We start from the raw sequence: 12,795 nt of genomic DNA, 5'->3' as shown, positions 1-12,795 counted from the left end.
TTCCCACTGCATTCCACGGGGCAGGAAGTTGACCCCCAAAGTAATTCCACAGCCCTTACTCAGGCAAAATTCCTTTCAGTGGGACCAAATGTGTTTGTGTGCACTTACACATTTAAAGAATCAACTCATTAAGAAACATCTCCAAGATGAACATTTCTTACAGGCGGAAGACCTCTCTAGTGTTCTATCCCCGCTTCCTGACAACCAGAGTAGGAATTTAACAAGATACTGTGTCGTATCTGGGCTCTATCTCTGCCTCATTTGCTTTATTTGGAAAGTAACCATTAGGATAGTCTTATGTTGAGGACACTGACTGAAGTCAGCAGCATGTCTTCCTATGCAGCCCTTGGACGTTTTCTCAGAGGTCAAACATCCCCACTCTGGCCTGACTAGACCGAGCTTCAACTGGCTGGTGACAGCTGATGAGCTCAGTCCGTGAAATGGCCCAGCTGCGCATGGCAGGGGAAAGGAGGCCAGAGGAAACGTGGGTGGGGCTTGACGCTAACTAGGAGTGAGCCCTGGCGCTCAGGGACATTCTCTCACAGGCCCTGTGTGCAAGCCTGTATCGGGGCACTCTGCAAGGTTATTTTTATATGGGAGCGTGGCAAGAATGTGGCCCATCCGAAGAGTTAGGGTGACTGTCCCTTTTATTACAGACCGCTAACCCCGTTGCATAGAGCCTTCTGTGTCAGTTACCCTCTCAGGCTTCAGACCACCCCTCCTGGGACAGGAAGGGCGATATCCCCTAGGGGAGTCACTGAGTCCTGAGGGGTGACGTGCCTGGTCTAGAGTCTGCAACTGCAGTGGCCAGCTACCCTTCCCTGAGCCTCTGTGATGGTGACGGCCGCTGCTAGGCACAGGGCTGGACTCTGGGGTGCGGCAGCTCCCCACCAACCCCGACATGCCGCAGAGCCAGGAAACTCAGTTCTTGCAATAGAACCGCTGGTTCTTCCCAGGGGATTAGGAAAACTCTCCAAGCAAAAGACCAGGGTCTCTGGCCCTGGGACCTGCCTTGACTTGAGATGAGCCCAAGGGTCACCAGGAAAGGGCCGGAAGCAAGCAGTGATGTCTTAGACCGAGGACCCCGTGCCCCAGCTTCCCCATTTTCCACATGTGGCAGTAACAAGGGCACCCTGGCTCACAGGAGAAATGTGTGAACCTAGTGGGAGCAATTCTTTCAAAGGTCCCCCCCCAACCCCAGTGCTCCCTTTCCTTTTTTTTTTTTAATCCCTATTAGTTTTTGGACTTCAAGTACAAGATAATTTGGTTTTCATCCAAACCTATTGCATATATCACAATTTGTCTCTTCTTTCTAAAACTATTCAGACTTTGGCCAAATACCGATCGTCTTCTACAGACAACGGAGCCACTACTTTGCCTGAGAAATGTGCCTCATACCTGCCAGGGTGGCTTAGGTGTTGTTCTCTGGTTATATGATTATTTTAATTGGAGGTAACCTTTTCTGTGGGTTTATTGCCCATTAAATTCTTAAGACATCAAGAGATGGGTGTGTTTTGTGGTCATTTGGCATCTCCAGCACTGGCCCAGTAGAAATCTCAATAAATATTAATATATAGATGAAAAGAAAATTAATCAGATACACCTAGACCTGGTTTTCCATGTGAGCCAGTCAAGCATTGCTACCTCATTTTATCTAAAAGCAGAGAGCCAATAATGCACTTAACCTTATCATGTAATTTCTCTAAGACTTGTTGGACTATTCAATTTGGTTCTCCTACTATTTATGAAGCTTTCTGGGAATCTTTGTATACCAGTCTGGAACCCCTCTTAAGGACAGAGAAATAGTGTATTCAGATTAAATCGGAAGTAAGTTTTCAAGAATAATTTTAGGTAAAGATATTTAAAATTGCTATTATGTGCCATCAGTTCTAAGACACATTTTCGTTAAAGCTGGTAAAGCTAAATCCTTTGACCTAACGCAGCTTCATGGTTTGGAACCCCATTTGGGTGACTCACCGATTAAGTGCAGGAAAACTAAAATACAGAGGGTTTGTTGAAGTGAATATGGTTTATCACATTAACAAACAATAATGTTAACGAATACTTAAAAACTTTCTATTACACGCCAGGTAAGGTATTAAATGTGTTAATCCTTACAACCCTGTAAGGTTGGTATGCCTTTATTAACGTCTATTTTGCTGGTGAAGCACCAGGAAGGTGAGTCATTGGCCCGAGGGCACATGCTCAGGAGCGGTGCCGCACCTGGCTTCAGAGGGGGTCTCTGCTGCCTGAGAGGTGAGAGGCAGTGGAGCAGAATGCCCCACATGGATCCAGCTCTCAGCTCGGCCACTCCCAGCTTTGTAACCCTGAACAAAGTCCTCAGTTTTTCTGTGCTTCAGATTTTCACTCGCAAGTAGAAAAAAATGCCCATCGGGTTGTCACAAAAGTTGAGTAGACTAACGCATGCTCAGTGAGCATAAGCTACTAGAACTGAATTCCATCACCATTTTTTGAATTCTTGATCAAGGCCAGCTTTATGTCATTGTTTAGACTCGAAGTACGAAGGCATGCCTATCCCGTCCCCCAGCCCTCCTGCGTGAAATTACTGAGCAGCAAGTCCGTCTCGCCATTGCCGGCGCTGGGCTCTCCTTGGGAACCCTTCTGAGCTGCCAGCACCCGGGAGAGGAGTAACATCAGTCACCGACATCTTCATGTGAATTAGTTTATCACATCCTTCCTAGTGCCAGGAGAGCCAGGGGAGTGAATCTGGGGCAGGATTCAGGAAGAGAAGAGCTAACGAGGAGGGTCCTGAGGAGGGTCCTCTGGGCTCGGAGGAGCATCAAAAAGAAATGAAACCCAAAAGCTGGCCTGGCCAAGGGGGATAAAAGGGAATGGCTGCATACCCAGGACAACTTTGAGCTTTTCCTAGTTTTCACTCTCAGAATTGATTAAGGAACACAGGGTATGTTTCTTGCTCTATGGGTCCTTTCCCAAAATGTATTACTGTGCAATTATCGTGGCATAATTTTACAAATCTCACTTCTCATGCCATTCCTAGCATTTAGACTGCAGGACCCTAAGGCAGTCCTTCTGTGCTTTCCATGATTTTCGTATCCATCAGTCATCCCCAAAAGAATGTTTAATGTGGTGTTTTCTCCTGTGTAATTATAAATGCTATTGAAATAGCATTCCAATAGCAAGGCCTAAATCTGTTATAAGAAGGTATTTACATATACATTGTGCTTCTTACTTGCAAAAAAAATAGTACAGTTTCTCGCAAGTCCTTGGATGAGGATGTGCCACGCTTTCCTTGAAACCGTCCCATTGAGTTCCATGGGCTATTGAGCGCTATGTCAATTTCAGAAATTATTTTGGTTATGAACAGTTTTGGGTTGTTGTTTTTAACGTTAGAACTTCCCCTTTGAGAGTTCCACGTGCGCTCCTGTGCAGTCCAAACCAAACAAGACCTGTGGTTATTTCAAGAAGCCATTCTGAGTCCACAGTCCACTCATCCTTTTCAGATACAAAAATAACACATTGTTTTATCTATGAGTATAAGAATCCTTTTTCAAGGGAAATAAAAAGAGCAGACAGTTTCCTTCCTGGCTCATTCACGAACCTCTTTAAATCTGTTAAACATAGCCGCAGACACAACTCATTTGCTTGGTTTCATTTCCTAAACTCAACCTGACAAGATAGGTCAGCGTGAAGGGTCTATACGCATCTTTTGGGAAATAAAGTTGAAAGCTAGGGAATGTTTCACGGCCACCAGAGTGAGAGCCACCGGAGAGACAGCAAGGATCTAATTTCAGTGATAAAATTACCAACCAGGTCCTGCAGTGAATGGGTTGGAAGAGCATCTTAGGACCCAATTTTTATTCAGGAGCCTCAAGTCCTTCCTTTCGAGATAGTGCTTCTATCTAATAAGATCCACATAGTATCCACTTTTTAAAAATCTCCTTATCCCAAACGGTGTATGGAGCTGAAACCTGCCTCCTTGAAATTTCGCCGCCATCTCCCTTCCTTGGTTTTGGACATCTTTTCTAGTGTGTCAGAGGAGGAGTGAAACGTCTCCTCGGTCTGAAGCTCCGCAAATATTTGAGGAAAACAGTAATATCACCCCTGAGTTTTTAGACTAAACATCCTCATTTCCTGTGCTACTTTATCATTACCCTATTCGGATATGGCTCCGTTTATTTATAAATGGGTACAGTATTTCAGGTAGTTTGATGACAGCAGATCAGAGAATCTGTTTTCTCAACGAACCACAATTTTTAAGCAGAGAGGTTGGATACGGCTGTCACTGCGAGAGCAGGGGAGAAAAAACTACAAGAGAGAGCCAGGAAGAAGGCAGAAAAACTACAAAGAGCAGACACAAGAACTCAAAAAGCATGGCCGTTGAGGACAATGATGAGTCCAAAGAAAGAGCCATATTCATGAAGTGTCCGCGGCCACCTTGCCAGCTATGTCATTTCCCCGAGGGCTATGGGAGATTCATGCCACACGAGGGAGAAGAGGTCATGAATCAAAAGTACCCGTGCCTCAGAGAACCCAGTGGGCTGGACAAGAGGAAATATTTAAAATCACCTTGACTTTGCTGTTGCCAAGGGAGATATCAGCGTAGAAGGCTCGCAGTCGTCTCATAGCTCACTGCCCCGTTCGCCTTGCCAACCCAACGTCCTCTGAGGCTGCCTTTAGACCTCAGCTCACTCCCCATGGCCCTTCTTGTCTCCCCGAACTCCTTGAGCTCTTATTAGCAGCACTGTGTGGTCTGCTTGATACAAACTAGTGTTTCTACTTCACCCTTAGGAGGAGCTCAAAATTCTTATTTTTTAAGATTTATTTATTAATAGAAGGGGGGGGACGGAAAGGGGCAGAGGGAGAGAATAACCAAGCAGACTCCTTCTGAGCATGGAGCCCAACATGGGGCTCAATCCCATGACCCAAGAGATCAGTACCTGAGCCAAAACCAAGAGTCGGACGCTCAACCAACTAAGCCACCCAGGGGCCCTGAGAAGCTCAAAATTCTTATTGATCTGGATCTAATTGTTTCATGTGCACCTTAGTCTGCTTCCAACCAGGTTTTGAAAGCACACTGAGGTTAGGGATCGTGGCTTACACTTCCACGTGCTGCACAGTCCCGGGCTCATAACTAAGTTGTTGAGTTAATAACTAATTGAATTTGGCTTATCTCTATTGCCCTAAACAATCTATCAATGCGTGTCTTTTTTCAGACATTATGTCGTGATTTCCTAAGTAGATCAATCCAGCAAACATTTATTGAATGCTCAGGGAGAGCGGAGTGAATAGTAAGCTGTGGTAAGCACTGCGTTAAAGGTTCATGTCAAGTACTCTGGGAGCACAGAGGGGAAAGTGATGCTAAGGCAAGAGGTCCTTTTCTCTACACCTGAAGCAAGAGCAAAAGTGAGTTGTCAGGCTGAGTCAGGTTGTCTGGGGGAGAATGAGGTGGGAGGAAGGAACGCCGTGGAGACCAAAGGAAGGCGCTGTGCGCAGGCAGAAGATGAGGGCAGCGTGCGTTCAGGGAGTCATGGGCAGTTGCACTGGGGAGCTCAGGGGTGAAGGGAGGGATGAGCCACCGGGCTGCAGAAGGAGCCCAGGGAGGACCTTGCGTGACTGGATGAGGATAAGGGGCGATTCCAAACCACTGCAGATTTGAAGCAGGGAAGTAACATGTCATAAAATGAGTCACTTAAAAAGATCACTCTAGAATTGGAAGAGGATTGGAGGAGAGAGAAGTATGTGGGCTGTTTGGGAGTCTGAGAGAGGATGTCAGGAGATGACAGGGTCAGGATGTCCGTCGTGGTAGCTGACATGGGCAACTCAAGTGAGAATGATCTTCCCTTTCATCAGCAAATGACACGAGCTGATGGAAACGTGTAGAAATGATCATGGCGGCCATATTCTTAACGACTGTCTGACTTCAGAAAAGCATTTAGTGGGAAAAGGAATCACTGTAGGAAATTAGAACCAGGTAGAGAGAAAACCAAAAGACAGGATAACTGAAAAAGTGTACGAGCTCAATTTTATGTTAAGGCCTCAAGGACAAGTTCCTACGCCACTTCCGGGATTGGGACGAATGGAGGAAGGGTGGACCCTCCGCAGGTTGCAGGACATGGACCGCAGCCAGCCTTCCCGCTGACTACGTTGTATGACTTTGGGCAAATAATTTAACCTTTCTGGAGTGTCCGTTTTTCCATCTGTTGACTGAAGATAATATTAGTTACTTCTTTGGATTCTTATGAAGTTCATGGGATTAGGTATGCCAGTTGTCTAGCAATGTCTGTATGGAAAGGTACTAAGTAAATGGTCTCCTGCTAAGTGGGGGGCACAGCTTGGGGATACAAAGATAGGTCAGACACAGTTCTCTCTCAAAACGTTTGCAGTTCAGTCGGGAAGAGAGGCATATCAATCTCTAAATAATAATAAAAAGCAGAATAAAATAAGTACTGACTAACGATCCAAGAAGCATGGTGTGGGAGGGCAGAGAAGAGAATGAGCGTCAGAGTCAGCTGTTCAACCTGGAGGCCACTGCTGAACCGGCCCTAGCGGCCAAGGAGGGTTACGGTGAGTTAGGCTCTCTGAGGGCCAGTGTGCTGGCTGCAGTCCAGCCTGGGTCTCCCCGGTGCCGCTGCTCTGCCCGTGGACAGCAAACACATCGCAGCAGGAGAAATTACTCCTGGAGGGTAGACTTACAGCAAATAGAAGGGTGGTGGTCATGACTGTGGGCAGAAGAAACTCACAGACACCATAAAGCGAGGGGGCTTCTGGGAACCCCAGATAAGCCTGGCAGAAAAGGTGAAAGGAAAGGAAGTAAAGTCTTTGTGGAGAGCTATGAACTTGCAGAAATATCCCAGCTTCAGGCAAGGGCTTCTCCCAAGCCATGGGCTACCTAGCCACTGGGTCAGACACGGCCCTATATTCCCTGGTAGAGAAGAGTGGGGATGGTGGGGACGGACCACAAGGAAGGCAGGTGTGGGGGTGCTGGAGTGGGTCTGAAGAGTCCAGGTCTCTTGCACAACAGCTATTACCTGGTTGTAGGGTTTAGATCAGTCCTCTCATTCCTGTCTGGGGGTTCCTAACTGCTCTGTGTGTCTTTTGGGGTTGTTGTCCAGACATGGGGGAAAATGCCTTCTGGACTGAGGACTGAAGGGGAAAATGCCCTTCTCTCTGATCTGCAACCTCGCTCGCCTGATAGAGTGACTCCCTGAGGGCCACATCTGGAGTCCTTGTTAATAGGTAAATGAACCATCCTTTGAAGAAGGAGATGTTAAAGAGAGATGCACACCTAATTGCCTTCTCTATGGCTAATTGTCTTGTCCATGTGTGAGCAGACCGGTTGAAAGAATCCTTTGAGACAAGGACTGTTTGGGAGAGAAACAGGAGACCATCACTATAAGTATTGGGGGAATGCTACCCTCGACTTTTTCTGGAAGTATACGTTTGTGCAAGTATGGTTTTTAGATTTTTCAGGAGGCGCTCTAAAATCATCTCCTCGGAAAAGAATGGGGATGATGCTGTTTTCAAGGAGTCTGGATTCTCAGAGTCAGACCCCTTCAGCAGCACGTGTTTCCAGAGCGGAAGAACTGATGTGTATGTCATTCGCCGGCCAGGAATACTTGCGCGTTCCGTCGGGCTCCTAGGGAGCCCTTGGAACAGGCTACCGAACAAATTGCGGCTTTTCATGTAAAACCTCAATGTGCCATAGATATTTACATCTCAAGAGGTGCCAATTGGGTATTTTATGATGCTGTAAATGTTATGTTTCGGATGATTCCTGGCAGCAGAGGACTGAAATTGAGGTCTGAGCTACTTTCCAAATGGGAGCCACATGGCCACAGCCCTGGCTCGGGTTAGGCCGCTTTGGATCTGTATCTGTTGCTCCACAAACTGTCTGAGGTCTATAAAGAGGAAGCACTTGGAATAGTTTTCGCAAATGTGGTCTGTTTTTTATGTGTGGCTTCTCCCTGATAATATTTTGCAGCCTGCTCCTGTTTAAAAAAAAAAAAACAAAACCCAGCTTGTGAAAACATTCAGGAGAGCGGCATATGTCTAACTTGTGGGAATTGGAAAAGGAAAAAGAACGAACGAGTTTCCAATGTGTGGGTGTTTCCCTCTCTCTACACCCCTCTGCCTTCTTGGATTTGTCACAAGCGTGGTCACTGCGGTCATTCTCTGCGGGTCAGTGGCGTACCTCTCTTCCGGGAACTACTTCCCTGCAGAGATGGGGTTCAGATGGTGGCTCTGGGGGGGGTGGCTCACCAGTGTCTTCCCTTGGGGCCTCGCCAGGGCCCCCCAGAAGGTCGCTTCCCAGAGCCCCAGGGGGAAGGGCAAGGAGGTGAGAGAAGGGAACAGGCTGGAGGCAGCGGGAGACCGGGAGGTGGAAAGTTAAACAGGGAAATAGACGTCTGATCTGTTTCTTGTTGCTTTCCGGAGCAGCTGTTTACCTTGAACAGTGAGGTACGCAGAACTTTCCACGGACCCCTTCTGGTTGGTGGCTTTGCAGTGATAGACACCTTCATCCTCTTCTGTGACTCTTTCAATAAACAGCGTGCTGCTTCCTGGTCCTAAAATAATTCCTGCGGGGTGAGAGATGTTTACATTAGTGGGCCTGGGTGACACACAAAAACAGCTACTTCTGTAATCCAAGCCTCTTCCTATAATTATGCGTTCAGACGAGGAAATCCGAGCTCTAGGTAACCTTGGGCTGGGCTGCATATTTGTTTTCTCTCCGACCGCTCAGCAGAGCTCGGACCCCAGCTCTGGAGAGGCAGATGGGACCCAGGCCGTTCACTGTGTGGAGAGCAATGAGACGGGGCTGCTTACCCGGCCTTCGGGAGCAAATGTCAAGGAGGCAGCGTGCCTAATAACGTTTCCCGTTGACTCCCTGCCCTCCGTGTGCTAGCAGTACCCAAGGCACTGACAGTCGCCCTGCAAGGTCTTAGGGTCTCCGATTTACACACGTGGAAACGGATCTGGCGAGGTTAAGCAACTTGACCGAGAGCACGCAGCTGGACTGAAACACGTGTGTGGCCTGGGGGCCAAAGGAAGTCCTGCTTCGCTGGTTGGAGAGGTGAAGAGCTGGGGCTGTGTTTTAGCCCGGGTCTTAGCACTTGGAGCTTTGTCACTCTAGGCAAGCTACTTAACCTTCCTGTGTTTCAGTTTCTTCAACCTTAAGATGAAAATGCAAGCAATTCCTATCAGGTCCACGGGGACGTGAATGGCCAGCGCAGGACACATATATAGTTAAGTGCTCAGTAAATCCCAGCTGAAGTGTTACTACCGAGCATCACGTAATGGCAGGAGCACCATGAATTTTCCGAGCCCAGCTTGAAGACCCAGGAGCCCCAACACCAAGGACTACCACCAAGTATTTACTGAGTACTTACTCTGCTAATAGTCTATGTTAAAGGCTTTGGGGGAGAAGGAAGCCTAAGACATGATATCTGCCAAGGAGGGAAAATGAACTCCTACCAAACACACATATATACATATTCTCTCTCTCTCTTTCACACACATGCCAGCAAACTGAAAGTGTTTCATGAATGAGAGTGAATAAAGGTAGTACAGCATACCCAATTAAGTGCAAAGCCTGGGGTGGGAGGGACATCAGTAAGTACAGGGAAACTCAGGAAGGCATCATGGAGGAGGTGGGCCTTGAGCGGAGGTTTCAAGGATTATCAGAGGTGCAGGGAGAAGGGCAGGCACGAGAACAGCCATGCCACTGACGTGAATGTGCATTGAATGCTTGTTCCAGAATAGTGATAAAATAGGGCCTGGCCAGACTATAGGCTATATTTTGTTAAAATAGTTTGTATTCCCCCTGATTATCCAAGACCCTCAATAGACAAAATTTGAGAAATATTGGAAAGTATAAAGAAAATGTAAAATAAACCCACACTTTTTCCTCCCAGGTGTTTTCCCTTTATTCTTTTGAAAGTGGACTTTTTAACACGATTTGTTCATTCATACAATATTTTTGAGCTCTACCATGTGCTAGCCACTATTCCAGATCTGGTGATGTAATACTAAGCAAGACAAATGAATCCTTGCCTACAAAGGGCTTACATTCTCGTTTTGGAGAATTACAAATAAGTAGTTTCAAGGAACAAAGTCTGTGAAGAAACTAAACCAGGTTCAGAGGACCATGGGTCATGGAGGGTGCGTAAAGAAGGCTCTTTGAAGAGGCAACATCTGAGTGGAGACCTGAAAGATGGGGAAGCATGAACTATTTGAAGACTTGAAAGGTTAGGGAATGGCAACTATAAAGTCCCTGGGGCAGGAATGGGCTTTTTTAAGGAACAGTATGAAGACCACTGCAGACTTTAGTTAGCAAGCAGGAGAGAGGGGAGTTGGCTGGGCTCTATCATGTATATCCATAGGCCACGGTAAGGATTCAGGGTTTTATTCTAAGCACCAAAGAAAGCCACCGAAGGTTATATATAATTGCTCATAACCATAAACAACAGTATAATGAACATCTTTAGGCATAAGGGTTTTTCTGTATTTCAGATTAGTTGCCTAGGATAGATTTTCAGAAGCAGATTGATTAGGGCAAAAGCTCTTGATTCTTACAACCACATTGCCTTCCAAAAAGGTTATACTCATGAGCGGGTCTGCCAGCCAGGCTAAGAGACTAGTTTATGACTCTCTCGTCAGTCCTGAGCAGGGTCATCTAAAAAGTACAAAACACAAACCCTTGCTGATGTGATGGATGACTTGTCAGCCATTTTTATTTTCAAAGCACCCATTTTGAGGGGTTGACTGGAAAAGGTGAGTTGAGATTAAGGAGAAGTTTGAAATCCTGGCCGAGAGTTTCCATTCAGTGTAGAAGGAAAGAGGGGCTCACAAAAATTTTTGAGCACGGAAACGACATAACGAAAGCAACGTTTAAGGAAGTTTAGTCTAGAATGAGCATGCAGGGTGGACTGAACGAGGCAAAAGTGGCCTCTGGAGGTCCAGCTCACCAGCTGTAATTCAGGCAAGGACTGCTGAGAATCCAAATGTGGTGGCAGGAAAGGAAGTAGAGAGGAAGAAACGCAAATGGATACTCTGTAGAAACAACCGACAGGGATTGCTGCCCTACTGGATGCAGGGATGGACAGAGCTGAGGGCAAGGTGGTTCTGATATTCGGAGCCCAGGTAACGGGGGAAAACAGACCCTCCCCGGTAACCTTGGCTAAATCATTTAATGTCTATGGGTCTGTTTCCCCAACTGTAAAATGAGAATAGTACCTGCTTTGCCTATTTTATGGGATTGTCATGAGGACCAACTGAGATAATTTCAATGAAAGCTCTGGAAAGCACAAGATATGGCATACATGGCAATCGCAGAAAGTAAAAGCATGGCCGGAGGGCAGGTGGTCAAGGGCAATGAATGTTCATAGTAGCGGCTATCCTGCCACCCACCATCATCTTCATTGCAGCCGACTTGACCCTCAACCAACTTTATATCACTCAAATCCCGGTTTAAGGCTGACACAATGAACAAATAAAGCCCAAGGCCTTGGATTTCACCCGAGGAGTCAGGGGTGTAGTCGTGAAGGTGAGCAGATCATGCCACGAGCTAACGTCACCTGACTCAGTTTCCTCTTTCCGTCACATGGACGAGGAGACGGGGTGAGAGGTTTTCCCGAGCCAACCAGCAACACTCTTCTTCCCGACTTGCCGTCACACTGCACTGTGACCAGTGGCACAGAGGTTGATGGGTCACCACCAGGAGGACACTCAGAATCCTCATCGGGCACTTGCTCATTGTCTGCTCTCACTATCTATTTCCCTTCTGTCAGACATAGGGCAGTTGCTACCATTATTATTCCCTCCAGACCTCAGATCTGTCCATACTTACTCAGAGTTGTGTGCCCTTGTTTCTTTTTAATGCCTTAGCTTGTTGCTACTCACTTTACAGGACCTGCTCCCTGTGATACACATGCTGTTCTGCTGAGGAGCTCGTCTTCTACAAAGGGCTCTTTTCTTTAACTTTTTCATCGTGATTCATTGCAAACATTTAAAAGCGCAGTAAAAATAGAACCCATGCACCCACCACGAAGGTAATCAGATGTCAACGTTTGGCCGTGTTTGCTCTTGACACGCCCCCTTTCTTTTATATGAATAAAATGGTAGATACTTTATCTCCTTCCTTCTTCTCTGTCTAGCGGTATCACTGTCCTGAAGTTGCTGTGTCTCCTTCTCTGCATGTTTTTGTGCTTTTTCTACATTGATATGTACCTTTATAGAATATATATATGTTTTGTGGCTTTAAAAATTCTAATTAAATGGTGCCATGCAGCATATACCTTTTTTCAACTTTTCCTATTCAATGATGTTTTAATATTTATCCTTGTTGATACATGTCGATGGAGTTCATTTTCAACTCATGTTAAAAAAAACTCATTGTATAAAAAAATCCACTTCTCTATAAGATAGTTTTCACTCTTTCACTGTCGCAGAGGAGGCTGCAGTGTGTGTCTGACACAGCTCTGTGTCCGCAGTTACGCACATACCTTGTGCTGAGTTATGCAGTGCACCGATTTGAACTCTACGAAGGATTGAAAAAAATTGTCTTCCAAAATATACTGATTTATACTTTCACCAGCACTGAGTAAACAGTCCCCTTCGCCCATATACTTCCCCATACCTGGTGCTACCAGATGTTGTGATTGATGGCAAAATGATGGGCATTAAGATGGCATCTCACTGTGGGTTTAACTTACGTTTCTCTGATTACTAGTAAGGTGGACCACCTTTTTCCATTGTTGTCGGCCATGCAGGCTTCTTTCCCTGTGAGTTACCTCTCCATGTTCTCTGCCCATTTTT

General features: G+C 46.3%; 1 protein-coding gene across 2 annotated transcripts in view; it reads right to left on the bottom strand.

Annotated features, from left to right (window-relative positions):
- Positions 1 to 12,795, bottom strand: part of FLT1 (fms related receptor tyrosine kinase 1) — a 171,316-nt gene that overhangs the window by 42,797 nt on the left and 115,724 nt on the right. For both annotated transcript variants that reach the window (XM_045797039.2, XM_087865221.1), the window contains exon 15: positions 8,427 to 8,558. In XM_045797039.2, coding sequence (XP_045652995.1) covers positions 8,427 to 8,558 — 132 coding nt within the window. The remainder of the gene's footprint in view (positions 1 to 8,426; positions 8,559 to 12,795) is intronic.

The sequence above is a fragment of the Ursus americanus genome, chromosome 10 (assembly GCF_024610735.1).
Source record: "Ursus americanus isolate L20-20 chromosome 10, mUrsAme1.1.p, whole genome shotgun sequence".
In the NCBI taxonomy this organism is placed as follows: Eukaryota; Metazoa; Chordata; class Mammalia; order Carnivora; family Ursidae; genus Ursus; species Ursus americanus.
This window is presented reverse-complemented; position numbering and strand designations above follow the sequence as displayed.